General features: G+C 43.4%; 3 protein-coding genes across 3 annotated transcripts in view; 2 read left to right on the top strand and 1 right to left on the bottom strand.

The window, feature by feature from the left end:
* itsn2b (intersectin 2b) overlaps nucleotides 1-13086 on the top strand; it is a 35148-nt gene extending 22062 nt beyond the window's left edge. The window contains exons 25-41 of the mRNA XM_030766990.1: nucleotides 8-51; nucleotides 411-577; nucleotides 690-720; nucleotides 1070-1191; nucleotides 1543-1639; nucleotides 3384-3602; nucleotides 6793-6914; nucleotides 7415-7521; nucleotides 7815-7998; nucleotides 8512-8610; nucleotides 8843-9010; nucleotides 9497-9709; nucleotides 9798-9916; nucleotides 10064-10146; nucleotides 10488-10571; nucleotides 10937-11110; nucleotides 11667-13086. Of these exons, the coding sequence (XP_030622850.1) occupies nucleotides 8-51; nucleotides 411-577; nucleotides 690-720; nucleotides 1070-1191; nucleotides 1543-1639; nucleotides 3384-3602; nucleotides 6793-6914; nucleotides 7415-7521; nucleotides 7815-7998; nucleotides 8512-8610; nucleotides 8843-9010; nucleotides 9497-9709; nucleotides 9798-9916; nucleotides 10064-10146; nucleotides 10488-10571; nucleotides 10937-11110; nucleotides 11667-11821 (2188 nt within the window). The 3' untranslated portion in view covers nucleotides 11822-13086. The remainder of the gene's footprint in view (nucleotides 1-7; nucleotides 52-410; nucleotides 578-689; nucleotides 721-1069; nucleotides 1192-1542; nucleotides 1640-3383; nucleotides 3603-6792; nucleotides 6915-7414; nucleotides 7522-7814; nucleotides 7999-8511; nucleotides 8611-8842; nucleotides 9011-9496; nucleotides 9710-9797; nucleotides 9917-10063; nucleotides 10147-10487; nucleotides 10572-10936; nucleotides 11111-11666) is intronic.
* A 321-nt stretch (nucleotides 13087-13407) lies between these two features.
* On the top strand, nucleotides 13408-14639 carry pfn4 (profilin family member 4). Its single transcript, XM_030782829.1, has 3 exons — nucleotides 13408-13524; nucleotides 13673-13807; nucleotides 14517-14639. The coding sequence occupies exons 1-3, from the start codon at nucleotides 13408-13410 to the stop codon at nucleotides 14637-14639; spliced, it is 375 nt and encodes a 124-aa protein (XP_030638689.1).
* Nucleotides 14640-15414: 775 nt separating this feature from the next.
* Nucleotides 15415-16188, bottom strand: part of lpin1a (lipin 1a) — a 21346-nt gene continuing 20572 nt past the window's right edge. Inside the window, exon 21 of the mRNA XM_030771422.1 lies at nucleotides 15415-16188. This exon is cut by the window's right edge and continues 1550 nt beyond it. The gene's annotated coding sequence lies outside the window, so the exon portion shown is untranslated.

Genomic DNA, 16188 nt, shown 5'->3' with positions numbered 1-16188 from the left:
TCCACAGTTCGCCAGATGGATTTGACGCAGCAGAAAGTTCTCATCAAGAGGGTAAGAGTTCAGATGAGTCGTTTGTCAGAGTGGATACTCTGCTCTGCGTAGCTTTTCTTGCTTTGCAACAGTAGTCTTAAAACTAATGCAGATTTCAAGTTATGATTATTTCCTTTTAGAAAACCTTTTTTTTTTTGGCTTATAAGTCTTTGCTCATGCGGTCGACAGAGTGTGGAGATTCTCTCGTAATCTCTGTCAGAATCCTCCTCGCTCCCCTAATCCTGTCGTTAATCTCAGTGAACATTCAACACAGATTAAACTGTTGTTATCGCTGTGTCGTGCCCGGGGCTTTTTTTTGCCCGACCTCACCTCGAGTTCGGCCGTGTGGCTAACTGTCGACGTGTCTCGCCCTCGGACAGAGTACGTGGCGCTGTACACCTACGAGAGCCCGGAGCCCGGGGACCTGACCTTTAACGAGGGCGACGTCATCCTGGTGACGGAGCGGGAGGGAGAGTGGTGGCGGGGCTGCATCGGGGACAGGAACGGAGTCTTCCCCTCCAACTACGTCAAGCCCAAAGAGCCTGAGGTCATTTAATGTTGGACTCTTTTTTATTTTTCCCCCTGCCTCATTTCTTCATCTTAGAACCGTGGTTGTTGGATGGGTATTCTTATTATTGTGTGTCGGGTCTGTTTTACAGGTGTCCGGCAGCAAGCCTGGGAAGAAGCCTGGTATTTATTCACTGTTCAGTCTTTCTCATCTGTGTGTGTGTGTGTGTGTGTGCAGGTGTGTGTGTGTGTGTGCGGGTGCGCGCGTGTGTGTGTGTGTGTGCGCGTGCATCTGTATGTGTGTGTACGTGTATGTCTGTGCATGTGTGTGTCTGTGCGTGCGTGCGTGTGCATGCGTGTGTGTTTTATGGTCTGGGTGTACTTGTGAAATAAACACATGTAAAATCACCTGTAACTGATCTCATACACCAGCTCCCCTGTCGTTATTATTTTCTCCCCTGACAGACCCTGACTCATATGTCACCTCTTTCATTCACTCTGTGTCGTGTTTTTTTTTCTTTCTTTGTCTCAGAAATCGCCCAGGTAACCACAGCCTACTCCTCTACGGGGACGGAGCAGCTGAACCTGGCACCCGGCCAACTCATCCTCATCATCTCTAAGAACCACACAGGCTGGTGGCTGGGTGAACTACAGGTCAGAACCCCCCCCCCCACCCCCCCCCCCCAAAAAAAAAATTAGAAATAGAAATGGTTTCATTTTGTCATAACCCTTATAAATGTTAACAGTTCTGATCATTCTAAATTAAACCACTCTTTTCAGCCAGTTTGATTGGCTCTTATTCTGACTGTGCGTGTAGGTTTACCACTTCACATTAGCTAATGTTTTGGGTATGATTATGGGGAGGTACTTGTGCATATCCTGTACATTTGATGTGTTTTTACCCAACTTCTGTCGAGGGTTTGTAATAAGAATGTGTGAAATCTGAGTGTAAATTTGAAACCGCTTTTGTCATTGATTTGATTTTTTTTAAATTGTGATTTGTAGGCCAGGGGTAAGAAGCGGCAGAAGGGCTGGTTCCCTGCGTCTCATGTCAAACTGCTCGGCTCCAACAGTGGGAAATCCACCCCAGCACCACCGTCACGTAAGAGCAGAACAAAACACTACCACAAAACGCTACCATAGAACACAGCCACAGAACACAGCCACAGAACACTATACCACAGAACACTATACCACAGAACACTATACCACAGAACACTATACCACAGAACACTATACCACAGAACACTATACCACAGAACACAGCCACCGAGCACAGCCACAGAACACTATGCCACAGAACACTATACCACAGAACACTATACCACAGAACACTATACCACAGAACACAGCCACAGAACACTATACCACAGAACACTATACCACAGAACACTATACCACAGAACACAGCCACAGAACACTATACCACAGAGCACTATACCACAGAACACTATACCACAGAACACAGCCACAGAACACTATACCACAGAACACTATACCACAGAACACAGCCACAGAACACAGCCACAGAACACAGCCACAGAACACTATACCACAGAACACAGCCACAGAACACAGCCACAGAACACAGCCACAGAACACAGCCACAGAACACAGCCACAGAACACTATACCACAGAGCACAGCCACCGAGCACTATACCACAGAACACTATACCACAGAACACTATACCACAGAGCACAGCCACCGAGCACAGCCACAGAACACTATACCACAGAACACTATACCACAGAACACAGCCACAGAGCACAGCCACAGAGCACAGCCACAGAGCACAGCCACAGAGCACAGCCACAGAACACTATACCACAGAACACTATACCACAGAACACTATACCACAGAACACTATACCACAGAACACTGCCACAGAACACTGTACCACAGAACACAGCCACAGAACACTATACCACAGAACACTATACCACAGAACACTATACCACAGAACACTATACCACAGAACACTATACCACAGAACACTATACCACAGAACACTATACCACAGAACACAGCCACAGAGCACAGCCACAGAGCACAGCCACAGAGCACAGCCACAGAGCACAGCCACAGAACACTATACCACAGAACACTATACCACAGAACACTATACCACAGAACACTATACCACAGAACACTGCCACAGAACACTATACCACAGAACACTGCCACAGAACACTATACCACAGAACACTATACCACAGAACACTATACCACAGAACACTATACCACAGAACACTGCCACAGAACACTATACCACAGAACACTGCCACAGAACACTATACCACAGAACACTGCCACAGAACGCTACCACGGAGTACTACCACAGAACACAGCCACAGAACAGAGTATTCTACCACAGAGTAGACTACCACAGTCTGACCAGAGTATTCTCACTGGAGCTGTTTCATCTCCCCCCCCCCCCCCCCCTCTTGCCCTGTCTGCCTGACTGGACATGCGTTTCGCAAATCTAAATGTTGACAGTAAACTCTGCTAGCTTTCACCTCTCACTGCTGAAGTGTAGAAAAGGAACATTTCATTTGCTTATTGTATTGGTTCTGGAAGGTGGGGTTGGAAACTCAAAGCTTGCTGCGTTGATGCTAAGATGTTACTCAGCATGGTTATTACCTCATTGTTAAATTTATATATGTATATGTGTGTGTGTGTGTGTATGTATGTATATATATATATATATATATATATATATATATATATATAATATGCAGAATGTTTGCTAACATAAGGCAACACTTATGGGAAGCACAGATATGAGGAGATTTTAACCACTGTTTAAGTGTACACTCTCTCTGTAGTAAAGCACATGTCCCTCTCTCCCGTTCTCTCTCTCTCTCTCTTAGTTGGCCAGGTCACTGCTTTGTACGACTACATGGCAGCCAACAAAGACGAGCTTACCTTCACACAGGGCGCAGTCATCAACGTACTCGACAAAAGTGACCCTGATTGGTGGAAGGGAGAGGTCAACGGGGTCACCGGCCTGTTCCCTACCAATTACGTTACAGCTGGCTCCGACTCTGACCCCGGTCAGCAATGTAAGTAAAGACCTGCAGACGGCCATGCTTTCGCTTTTGTTTACTGTCCGACGCGAGGCAACCTCTCGGTGTCTTGACAATGATGAAAAGACCAAATAAGATCAGCGTTTCTCTGCCCCATCCTCAAACCTGCCCACCGACCCCCACCCCCACACTAACACACCTCATTCAGTACCCAAGCCCCACCCCCACTCTCACCATGCCAGCACCAAAAACCTGATTCAGCCGATTCAGTTCAATTCCAGTCGGTGCCTTAGTGGAATCAGGCGATTCAGCCCACGGGTGTAGTAGATATACATATGGAAGGGGGTAGGGGTCGTGACGGGGGGACCTCACTTGAGGTCCTGGGTTAGGGAGACACTGAGCCACAACACTATGATGATAATCTCTTCAGTTAATGGTTGTGATATGAATTTGTTTGGTTGCTGCTACTGATAAGTCTAGTGTCTCGGAGTAAACTGGAGTAAACTTTACCAGTAAGCACTGATTAATGTTTCCATCTTTATATTGATTGGATTTCCCGCACTGGAGCTCTTTATGTTTCTGAGCAAAGCTTTGCATGATGTTTTTTTTTTAATTTTTTTTAAAGAAATGATCTTGGTGTGGGAGCCGCCGTGTGTGATAGATGCTTCTCTGTTTTGTCGAAACCACTGTTACTTAGGATATGAAGCATTGTGCAACACTCGTATGTAGTGTAGAGTGAGTGAACGAATGCATTTTAGTCTTTAAAACAGGACTGTTAATGGTGTTACTGGGTGACTGGTTTGTAGCCGCTTGACCTTTTTTTTTTTTTTTTTAAATGTTTGCGAATGAACAGCAACTCAAAGTAGTCCTATAGTCACATTTTGTGTTTGGATCTAGAATATTATCGTTTTGTTCCAACTATTCATACGACCATGAGTATATTCTTCTCATAAATGGTTTTTCCCTTGCTTCTCTTTCCTCCTCTCTCTCTCTCTCTCTCTCTCTCTCCCTCTCTCTGTCTCTCTCTCTCTCTCTCTCTCTCTCTCCCCTCCTCCTCCCCTCCCCCCGTCCTTATCTCTCCGTAGGGTGGTAGCATCTATGCCAAGGCCCCATAGACTCTCTGTCCTAATCTGGCAGGAGACGGGCGTTCTGGGGTCCTATACACCAGCCCTTGCTAATTAACTTTTCTCCAAACTGAAGCTAGATTTGAACTAACTCACTCTCCCGCTAGCGCGGAATGCTTAGCTAGCGCTAGCCGTCGCTAACTCTATTTTCCCCTCAGACCAGTCGGTCCGCTTTTAACATCAGACACTGAGAATGCATGTGCTGCATTGAGGAATCTGGCGTTGGATTGATATTTTAATAATGCACTTTTGATTGTGAGATGGTGTGCTGTTTTTAACGCGTTCAGAGTTCTAGTGGGTGTCTGTGTGGATTTTCCATTTTAGTCTTTTCTTTCTCTATCTCTAATGAGTTTTTCTCGGACTTTCTCCCTTCCACTATCACCTGTTTGATCGCGCTGATCTATGAAACTGCCTTAGTAGCATTTGTGTGGGGGGAAAAAATAACGCGTATGATAACTGCACGCAGAACGCGGTTTATAAAACACAATTGCCTTGCCTTTTCTAAACCATCTCTGAGTTCGTTTGTGTGTACAGTGCATAGCCTGCTATTACTGGACTCAAATTCTTTACAGCTTTCAAGTGTCGATTGCACACGCACTCCGTGGTGAGTTTTAATCTCGCTGCATTTTGAATGAACAACAACAACAACAAAAAAGACGCATTTATGAGTTTGTACGGGTGATGCAATGTACTTAGGCAGTTTCAGATATGACATTAGCATTAACGTGTGGTGTTATACATGGTGGATCTTGTAAAGAATCATATGCTTTATGGTGCTGTTTTGTCGGCTCGTTCGCTTTTATAAAACAGAGAAATTAATTTCTTTTATTGTACCGTTAGTGGTGGGTTCTATGGACTCCATACGAAAGTGCTGCTATATCAGAACTATCTCTTAAAATGGCTTTTTTTTCGAAGTGTATTATTCGCTATGCCGTTTGCACGTTTGGCTTTAAAATCAATAGATGTATCTATTTTCTTAGAGCCTATGGTATTGCTCATTCTCTGTTTTGTTCTCTCTTTTTTTGGTTTAAAAAGCATTTTGGCTTTTAATATTATTTACGGGATATCGTGGATAATGGAGCAGCATATCTGGAAAGGTTTACGAATTGTGCATTTGTAAATCTATAGACATTAAAAGCTTTTTTGAAAACACTTTCAGCGTAGTCTTTGTCCCTTCTGTGGTTTCATATTTTGTCTAAAAGAGTTAAGTGTGTGGTTTATGTCTAAACAGAACAGTTTTCATTCACTGTTGACACATTTAAACAAACTTTCACCTCTGAAATTTCTGTGATATTGATAGTCCTGTAGTCAGTTAAGTATTCTTGAAACGTGAAATTCCCAATAAGAAGCTATAGGTTTTCTAATAGCTCCTACAATTAAACCATAAAATGAATCCAAATTGCCTTTTTTTTTTTCTTTTTCGAATAGTTTCTAATGGAAAGAAGGTCCTTCACTCATAGTATAAGAGACAGTGGAGACTTTATCTAGTGATGTGTGGGTGTGTATATGTCTGCACTTCTCCATTCCAGTGTCAACCTGCGGCTTGTATTTGGGTTAAAAACAGACGTGACTGCTCGATTAGATATGCGTGTTATAGGGATCAGAGGGAAACACAGAGAGAGAGAGTGAGAGTGAAAGCAGAGGGCAGTGAATCAGGGGAGGGGAGGATGAGTGGTCTCTCTGGAAGTAAACTGCACTTTTTAAATCTCTGGGATGACAATGAGGACAGTTCGTCCAAAGACTCAGTTTCATTGGGCCTGCCGGACTATCAGAACGGGCTTTCTGTGCTAGGTAAGGCTTCACGCTCGCCTTTTGTTTTGTTTTGTTTTTTGTTTTTTTGTTTTCTTTTTTTGGTGTGACCCTGGCTTGTGTCTGCGTTTGCTGTGCTCTCTTACACGCGCTCTGTACGTGTGATTACGTGTGTGTGTGTGTGTGTGTGCGCGCTTTTCTTAGTGGAATGTTCTTCTCTCTGCGCTGAAGTTTCTCAGAGGTTCTGGTGCTGTCTGCAGGTTTTGCGTGTGTGTGTGTGTGTGTGTGAATGGGTGTGGGTGAGGGGGTGTTTCTGTGTGGAGAGGGTGACCGGCAGTGCTGTCTGTTCATAGGGGGCTCTGCCCTGACCTCTCTGGATTCGGTGAGCCCCCAGGAGAGGAAGCGCCAGGGCTACATTCACGAACTGATCGAGACGGAGGAACGCTACGTGGAAGACTTACAGCTGGTCCTGGACGTACGTAATCCTCTCAGAGACGAGCACTCTGACACCACAGCCGCTCAGACTAACACACAGGGCACGGTCCATGGAAAGAAACTCTTTATGATCTGGATCGATAAGCTACACATCCAGCCAGTGTTGAATTAAAAAAAAAAACACAAGCTGTCTTTATTTATGCATATATGTATATATATAGATATAGATATAGATGTGTGTGTATATATTTGTATGTATGTGAGAAATGTGGTGTTGCATGCCTTTATAAACCAGTCTGACAGATTACAGCACGGAGTACGTGTTAGTTGCTATCTTAGACTTGCGATGCAGTACACAAACTGTCCTGGGTTAGAAGACAGATATATTTATTGCTTCTGAGTATTTATTTTGTGTGTGTGTGTGTGTGTGTGTGTGTAAGCATGCCCTTTCCACTATGTGATGTGTATACTTGTTTTCAGTGTGTAGTACATTGACTATTGGGCCAAAAGACACATGGTGGTGATATTTTCTGTTCACAGGTCTTCTATAAGCCCATGTCAGAGTCTGGACGCCTCTCTGATGCAGAGATGAATTTGATATTTGTCAACTGGAGGGAACTCATCCAGTCCAACACTAGGTTTCTAAAGTATGTGTTCCCTAAACCTGACATCGCACTCTTAACTGCCCCCTGTCTGTCAGAAAAGATAGTGCAGTTGTAGATAACATGTCTCTACATATGTCAGTTATCATTTCTTGCAAGTACACATAGCAATAATATAAAGCTAAGGTATAAATAAGGGAAATTCTGGATTACGACATTTACCTCAATCACTGAAACCTCCCTCAAAGCCCATGCTTTTGCCTGAGCGTACTGCACAATTAATATCCCTGTATGTGTGTGTGTGTGTGTGTGTGTGTGTGTGTGTGTGTGTATAACAGGGCCCTGCATGCGCGGCAGAAGCAGAGCGGGGAAAAGATGCCGGTGCAGTCCATCGGGGACGTCCTGGCGTTCGAGCTGTCACACATGCAGGCCTACGTCCAGTTCTGTAGTTACCAACTCGCCGCCGCCGCCCTGCTGCAGCAGAGAACTGATCAAGAACCAGACTTTAAAAACTTCCTCAAGGTGAGACTTTTAAAAACTCCCCAAAAGGCAGGAAAGGTTTTCAAAGGTTACATTCTTCCTCTCAGAATCCAATTACAAAACTTTTTAAAAAAAACGTCTGTGTAGAAGTCAGCAGATGTAAAAGATTATTTTTAAATAACTTCCTGTGTATCATACTTCCTGAATGTGAGATCATTGTTTTTGAAGTTCTTTACGGGGGTGATTATAGACATCAGTTAACTCCTCAATCTTGGATTATAGCCTTTAATGCATCCTGAAAGGGAGATTAAGGGTTTTAGCAGTTAATAAACTATTAGTTTACATTACAGACTTTCAGTGCTCTGTTGAAAGGATTACAGAACTAAAGCCTTCTCAGTTTTAGTCTAATTCTTGCTAGTGATCACTGCGCAAATTAAAAACAAGGTGGAAAAGGTCTCTAAATCGGACATTTTGATCATATTTTACAGTTTTTTTGGAAAATTCTTTTTCTCGTGTGGATATTGTAACAGATTGTGGGTTTTTTTTCTCCTTCAGAAAATTGCCACTGATTATCGTTGTAAAGGGATGCCTCTATCCAGCTTCTTACTCAAACCTATGCAAAGAATTACTCGCTACCCTCTACACATCAAAAATGTAAGTCAGTTCTCTCTCTCCCCCCTCCCATAGCAATGTGCCTCTTGGTACTCTATGATCTATTTTATTTAGTTTATGTGTGGATTTGTTTTGGAAGAGCTCCCACTCTTAATCTTACTTTGATGTGTGTGTGTGTGTCTGTGTGCGCGTGTGTGTGTCTGTGTGTGCGCGCGCGTGTGTGTGTGTGTGTGTGTTTGTTTCTCTGTGAACACACACCCATGTCCATACCCAGATCCTGGAGAGTACTCCGGAGGGCCACGTGGACCACGCTCAGTTACGGATGGCCCTGGAGAAGGCAGAGGACCTGTGCACGCAGGTCAACGAGGGCGTGAGGGAAAAGGAGAACTCTGATAGGCTGGAGTGGCTCCAGAATCACGTGCAGTGTGAGGGCCTGACTGAGGTGAGGACGTCTGGTTTGGTGTCACAGAACAGAACAGAAAAAAAACAGTGTGGGTGGATGATCTTGGTAGCCAGTTCTGTATCTGTCTGTGTTAGTTACACAGAGATGTGTTGTTTTAATGTTAGTTTGAAACCTCCCACCAACTCAATGGAAATGTCCCGCTCGCCGAAGGGACAGATTTACTTAACTTCACATGTCAGTCTTCCACACAAAGGTTCACCTCTGTCATGGATAAAGTTGCATTCGAAGTGAAAAATCTCCATTTTAAGAATGTGTTTTGGCTTTATTTAGTCCAGGCTTAATCATGATCTGAGGAAGCAGGCCTAAATTTGAAACAAAAAAACATATAAAACCATTAATGCAGAGAAACAATTCAACATGTAAACATTCTTTTTCATCCATAAAGGCATCAGGTTGCCTAATTCTTTCGGCCTTATGTCCGCATTAATAATCCTCAATCCGGCTTTCGACTTTCTCTCGAAACAGAACCTGGTCTTCAACTCACTGACCCACTGCCTTGGTCCCCGTAAACTCTTGCACAGCGGGAAGCTCTATAAGACTAAGAGCAATAAGGAGCTGTACGCGTTCCTCTTCAACGACTTCCTGCTTCTAACATACAGCGCCAAACAGTTCACCTCTTCAGGGAGCGACAAGCTGTTTAGCCCCAGGTCAAACACACAGCTCAAGATGTACAAGTCGGTAAGTCTTCACGACACTCTCCGTCGGTCAGGTGTTTTAACGCGTCCGTGCGCCGCCTGACGCTGTGTGACTGTGCTCTTTGCCACAGCCCGTGTTTCTCAACGAGGTGCTGGTGAAGCTGCCCGATCCGTCCAGCGACGAGCCCGTCTTCCAGATTTCCCACATAGACCGAGTTTACACCCTCAAAACCGAGAACATCAACGAGAGGTGGGTCTCGCAGAAGACCCCTGAAGATTTGGGTCGAACCATTGACGGAATCACCAGACGATCGTGGTGTTTTCCAGACGCTTATCATGTTTGTTTGTTTTTTGTTTAATTTTTGGGATAAGTGATTGTGTTTGGGTCTCTCGTCAGGACGTCGTGGGTGCAGAAGATGAAAGCGGCCTCTGAAGAGTTCCTAGAGACTGAAAAGAAAAAGCGAGACAAAGCCTATCAGGGTGAGTCACTGTCAGACCAGCCTGCTTTGACTCACTCTATGACTCTGAGGTCAGAGTCTAGTCAGAGTCAGTTACAGTCGGTTCCACCACAACAGGATTTCTCAGTGAGAGCCGGCAGAGAAAACTGTCCAATAGGAGCACAGCTAAGGTTCACTCCTATTGGATAGTCTTAACTTTTTGGCTTAAATGGTCTGTTTAAACGAGAAACACTGTTGTTTTAAGGAAAGCCCCTGCCCAGGTCCAGGAAATGAGGAGACGTCGTGATATGTTGACTGAATCTGACTTAACTCATGACAGGAAATGACCGGTTTTGTTTTGTTTGTTTCCTTCTCGTGTGTCAGCACGTACAATGCAGCCGAGCGCGATTGGCCGCCTGCTTGTTACCGTCCAGGAAGCCACGGAACTGAAGTCCTCTAAACAAAATGGTGAGGTTTTTTTGGTCTTACATTGATCCTAATCCACTCAGTCATTCTTCTGCCTCTGAACACATGCAAAGCCACACTCACAGCGCCTGGAGAAATGCCTGAACGACCCTCAGATATGTTTCCCATTTCCTTCTTGCCAGTGTGTCAAAATTTCTTATGTTTCCAGTACAAATATTCACACAGTAGATCTACACTTTCTACTCGCTTTAATTAGACATGAAATTATTTTACCTCTGGAAAAAAAATAACCATTTTCTGTACTAAGGACATTTTCCCTCTCTCTCTCTCTCTCTCGCTCCCCCCCCCCACCCTCTCTCTCTCTCTCTCTCTCTCTCTCTCTCTCTCTCTCTCCTGTGTCCGTGTAGGAAAGGGTAACCCATACTGTGAGGTGGCGATGGGTGCCCAGTGTTACACGTCCAGGGTCATTAACGACACCAGCAACCCCAAATGGAACTTCAACTGTCAGTTCCACATCAAAGACCTGTACCAGGATGTCCTGAGCATCGCCATCTACGAGAAAGAGCAGTTCTCCCCTGACGGTCAGTTTCTCCACCGGACAGTCTCTCTTCACAGTGCAACATTGGCGTCACATTACAACCATTCAAGCAAATGCTGCTTCTTCACATTTGAGAACAACCAGCCACCCCCTCCCCTTCCCCCTCCCCCCACCAGTGTTAAGTCTCATATCTACACGTGTGCAGTTGGGAAGTGAACAAGTGTTCACCACTGATCCTGAATGCACTGGAGAGTCAGGGTACAGAGTACAATACAGAATAGTAAAGAAAATGACGCAGGGAGTTAGTAAACGGGTTAATCCTCCAAACTAAGAGCCATACATTCAAGTCAGTTGTTCTCCCAGAGACTTTTTGTCCTCCAGCTCATAGAAGGAAGAGTATTCTAGTCTCTCTGCTAGAGTGTGTCTCTCCCCAGTCTCTATCCTCTCAAACATCAGACCGTCAATCTCAAAGGGCATCTCAAAGGCCTTGGATTGTAATCATCTGACCTCAGCAGTACAGTTCAAAATGTTTCTGCATTGTTTCTAGTTGTTTACAGGAAAAAAGAAATGTTGTTCTCTCTCTCTGTCTCTACCCACAGAGTTTTTGGGACGCACAGAGGTCCCTGTTGCCACCATAAAGAAGGAGCTGGAGAATAAGGGTCCGGCTACGCGTAGAATCCTCCTCCACGAGGTTTCCACGGGAGAGGTCTGGGTTCGACTAGACCTGCAGCTCTTTGACCACAAAGCCCCTTAAACACGGACTGGCTTCTCTCTCTCTCTCTGCACGGCTAGCTCACACACTCTGACACAACACTGAGTGTGTCCTCCTGATCTTCCGCACACACACACACACACACACACACACACACAGAGTCACCTTGCCTTAAGATATACCCCACTACTGCAGAGCACAAAGCCAAACGTGCGGATGGCTTCCACAGATGCGTATGGAAGACGTGTGGAATGTCATACCTGACTTTGCCAAGTGTCGCTGGCCGAGGCTGTTTTCGCACAGCGAGCAACATGACCCAACGTGGAGCAAGCACAGGAAAGGCGAGGCCTTGCTCACATAGTTTACCACTGGATGTAGAAAAACCTCAGGATTTTCTGTTTGTTTTGTTTTCTTTTGTTCCGTTTTGTTTTTTTGTTCCTTGACTGTCTGTATTGCTGTTTTTGGAGGTTATGTCTTTTTATGGAAGCTGGTTTAGATTTTTAGTTGATGAGACTATGAACTTGAATCAAAAGCTAAAACACTAAAAACGGGACGGAATATCTTCTTTAAAACTGTTGTTTGCCTTACCAGTCTTCTAAATGGTTACCTATGAGTCATATTTTCCACCAGCGGCTTTGCCATGAAGAAACGGATTTTTGCACCTGCCGGTTGTGCCCTTGCCATGTTTGAGCAGATTCTTTTAATCCAAGTCATGTTTTAATCCTTTTTTTTTTTTTTCCTTTCCGCTGAAGAACTCAACAGTGAGGTTTCCTAGTGGATTAACACTGCTATGTGAGGTACAAATGAATTGGTTGGCGAGGGGATTTTTCCTTAAAGGTCAAATCACTGTTGATTTGTGTGTTCGACTGACTTTTATTTATTTTAATTTATGCGACTTTGACTATCCATGCGTTTTAAGCAGCTTTATGTTCCTGGATCTTTATTAATGTCAGGTCGTTTGCCTCCAAGCTGTCTGTAAACGAGCAGACATTGCTTTACATTAACTGCCTAATGTGTTTGATCGGTGCGCCCAGAGTGCAGACAGCGTTCAGTTCTCTCAGTACGTTACTTTAATGTAGCTGCACAAACCGTTTTGTTTTTACTCGTCTGGATTTAAACTATACATGTTGTATGTGTGTGTGTGTGTGAGTTATACTTAAGGCATGTTTTCTTTGTTTGTAAATTGGTGAAATTGGTCTGATCCTGGGTCTCTTTTTATTTGCAAGACAGACCACCAAGTATTCAACCTTTAGCTGCTTTATCGCGATGGATTGGCGAATTCATCTACGAAGAGCGCGAGTATGCAACAGAATCAGGGTTCAAAGGAAAAATAAATTTATTTGACGTACGTGTTGAGAATTGTCTTTATTCTTGCTCCGATCAAAACACTTCTGTCATAAGGTTCATCACAAGTGACATGTTGTCCTTGGGGCGACAAAAGACATGCAGTCCAGACGGCTCTCCGCCCCAACCCGTTGCTAGGGACGCCAGATGAAATCACGGAAGTCTGTCTAATGTGGCAGTTTTACTGTAACCGCTTTATTGAACTTTGAGGGAATTTGTTTTTCACACAACAGATAAACGTTAAAAATGGGAGTTGCGCGTCGTTACTAGAGAATGAGTGAGCTATGAATCAGTTACAAATCTTGATCAACGATTGCCTCATCGATACTAAACATGTGGAGAATGCTGCCATAATCGTGGCGAAAACTGGCAGTGTCACCGCGGCCTCCACTCGGTTTCTGGTAAGTGTTGTTAGCAAACTTTGGATAGTTAGCTGGCAATCTGGGAAGGGTTAAACCTCGCACTTGTGTAGACGTAGTGTAAAAATATATATATATATATATATATATATATATAAAATATGATGGGGAAACTTTTTTGTTCCCGCAGATCTCTCACCAGCAAGCCCAGGTTTTCGTCGACGCTTTTAAGCACCTGAATGAAACGAGAGATTTGGGATTCTATTTCCAGGAGAAAGCCTTCACTTGTGTCCGGGCGGACATAAACTCCATCTACTCAAAATGCGTAATTTTGTCATACTATGCACTTCGTACAGACTCGCTTGGTTGAGTTATTTGACTTAAAAAAAAAAAAAAAAAGTTTGTAATGTACTGTTTCTTCGGAGGCTTTAGAACTTTAGGAAAACAGTAATAATACAAATTTATTTAGTGTCCAGTATCACTATTTATAGTCTCGAATGGCTTTACATGTCTATAACAAAGTCAAATCAGAATTATATTATCCATAAGATAACTGAAAGTCACTTAAGTCACTGAAATTTCACGTTCATTGCCTGGTGAAACACTTCTCTTCCAGGATGACAGTTTTCCCCCATTCACATGGCACGAGTGGTCACTGGAATGGTTTGACTGAAAATAATATATATTTTTAAAATATTTACAAAGAGATTCTGCCTCAGTATTACCACAACGATCAACAAAACCTCTTTTGTTCGATCTCTTTACGGAAGAAAGCCTTTTAGTCCGTCACTGGAGTTCTAGTTACCTGTAGAATGAACCCCCGCTTGTAGTGCCGGTTCCATAAGAACACTTGATAATATGTAAACGTTTCAGTATTTTGGCAGTTACCTGTGCGTTTCCATTTCAATATCCATTAACTGGTTAGGTCGCGCTGACGCTAAATCTGAAACACTATTATTTTCTCATGTCTGGTAAGTGTGTTGGCGTAGCTGTGGAATGCCTTAACAGTGAGTGTTGTGTGTGTGTGTGGACAGGAGGGACATGGATTGATATTAGTGAAGACTACTCACTACGTCGTCGTAGCAACGTACAACGACAGCATGTATCCCAGTGTGTGTGTGGAGGCCGTGGAAACACTAGGTAAAATACACCGCTAAAAGTTTTACCATGCTCGTACAACCGCATGGACAAGACAACCGTATGATGCCACTATGGACTAAGCGTAATAATATCATTTGTGTTCAGACTGCAGATTTGAATAAATTATGTTACTCCTACATTTATGCATAGGTTGTTATGTAGCATGAATAGAAAGGAGTAAGATAAAATAAGTTGTGTAATACATTTAAAGTTCATGATCTCATTGTGAAACTTGTTGATTTACAGCTAAATATCTTCGAGAAAAGGGAAAATGAGGACAACGTCTCACTTTATACTATTCAGCGCTGGTTTAAGATAAAATATTAATTGTATAAATTAACCAAAAAGAAATCAGATTCTCTGCACTCAGACATTCTGTGATATTATGTTTCACAGACATATTAAATTATTTTCAAAGCTGTGTTAAAGAGGGGGGAAAAAAGAACCAACTTTGCTGTTGTTTTTTTGCATTCATGAAATAAAATTTTAATATTACAGATGCAGTTTTAATAGACAGATCCAGAATCGATGCAAATGTACATTTTAACACTACAATTATTCGTCTTAAGTCTCAAGAGCAGGCAAAAATGATGAAACCGTCAAAAGCCAAAACGTAGGCAACATGATCTTTCACAGAAAGAATATGAAAATATATATCCATAGACTAGAAAATTAAACAGGGAGCCATCTTTCAACACTGCCTGGTAATTGAACAGAGAATATGACACACTACCACAGTGACGTTTGCACTCTTTCACACACCCCCCCCACCCCACCCCCCCCCCACACACACACACACACACACACACACACACACACACACGCTTAAGTCATCAGAGGACAACAGTTCAGCATTGTGTTCTACAGCCTCTCTCTAATACAGAACTTTGAAACTCAAAGGATGTAGGGGGTGGGGGAGGGGGGTGAGTGATTTTTGTTTTACTGACACAAAACATGAGACGGATCATTTTGGCACCTGTGTTTTTGTTAATATATATTTCACAGTGTTGTGGTTTTCAGGAGTCAACCAGGGGTCAATCTATCAATATGATAAAAACACAGTTATATCAATGTCAATCAATCAAACCCTATTAAACCCCAGGTAAATGTATAAATTGCATTTTTTGCGTTGCGCACATCAAAATCACAGAAACAGTTTTGCTTGTTGACACAATTACACACACAAATGACTGTAACATCCAATGTTTTCACATTAAGAGAATTAAAACTCAGGAGACCTACGCTGTCATCAGGCATCAGAAAATCAAGCCCAGTGCTTTGGCTTTAGTTCAACAATGTGCTTCTACACATCAAAACACAGTTCACTGATCCGACAGTACTACCGGCTAGCATGTGGTTGCAGCCACATAAGATGTCTGTTTTCCGTCGGGTAACTCCGACTTTAAGCAGATAAATTCAGTGCTATTGATTGATCAGCTGTTACCATACGCTGCTTTTTTTTTTGTTTTAAGTGCGGTGTACCTACAGGAGCGTCAGGTCAGCTCTTCAGATTCTCATGACGTATTTTACGACATACGTTAGACCTCAACGATACACACCTACCAC

Source organism: Chanos chanos, chromosome 1 (assembly GCF_902362185.1).
Source record: "Chanos chanos chromosome 1, fChaCha1.1, whole genome shotgun sequence".
Lineage (NCBI taxonomy): Eukaryota > Metazoa > Chordata > Actinopteri > Gonorynchiformes > Chanidae > Chanos > Chanos chanos.
This window is presented reverse-complemented; position numbering and strand designations above follow the sequence as displayed.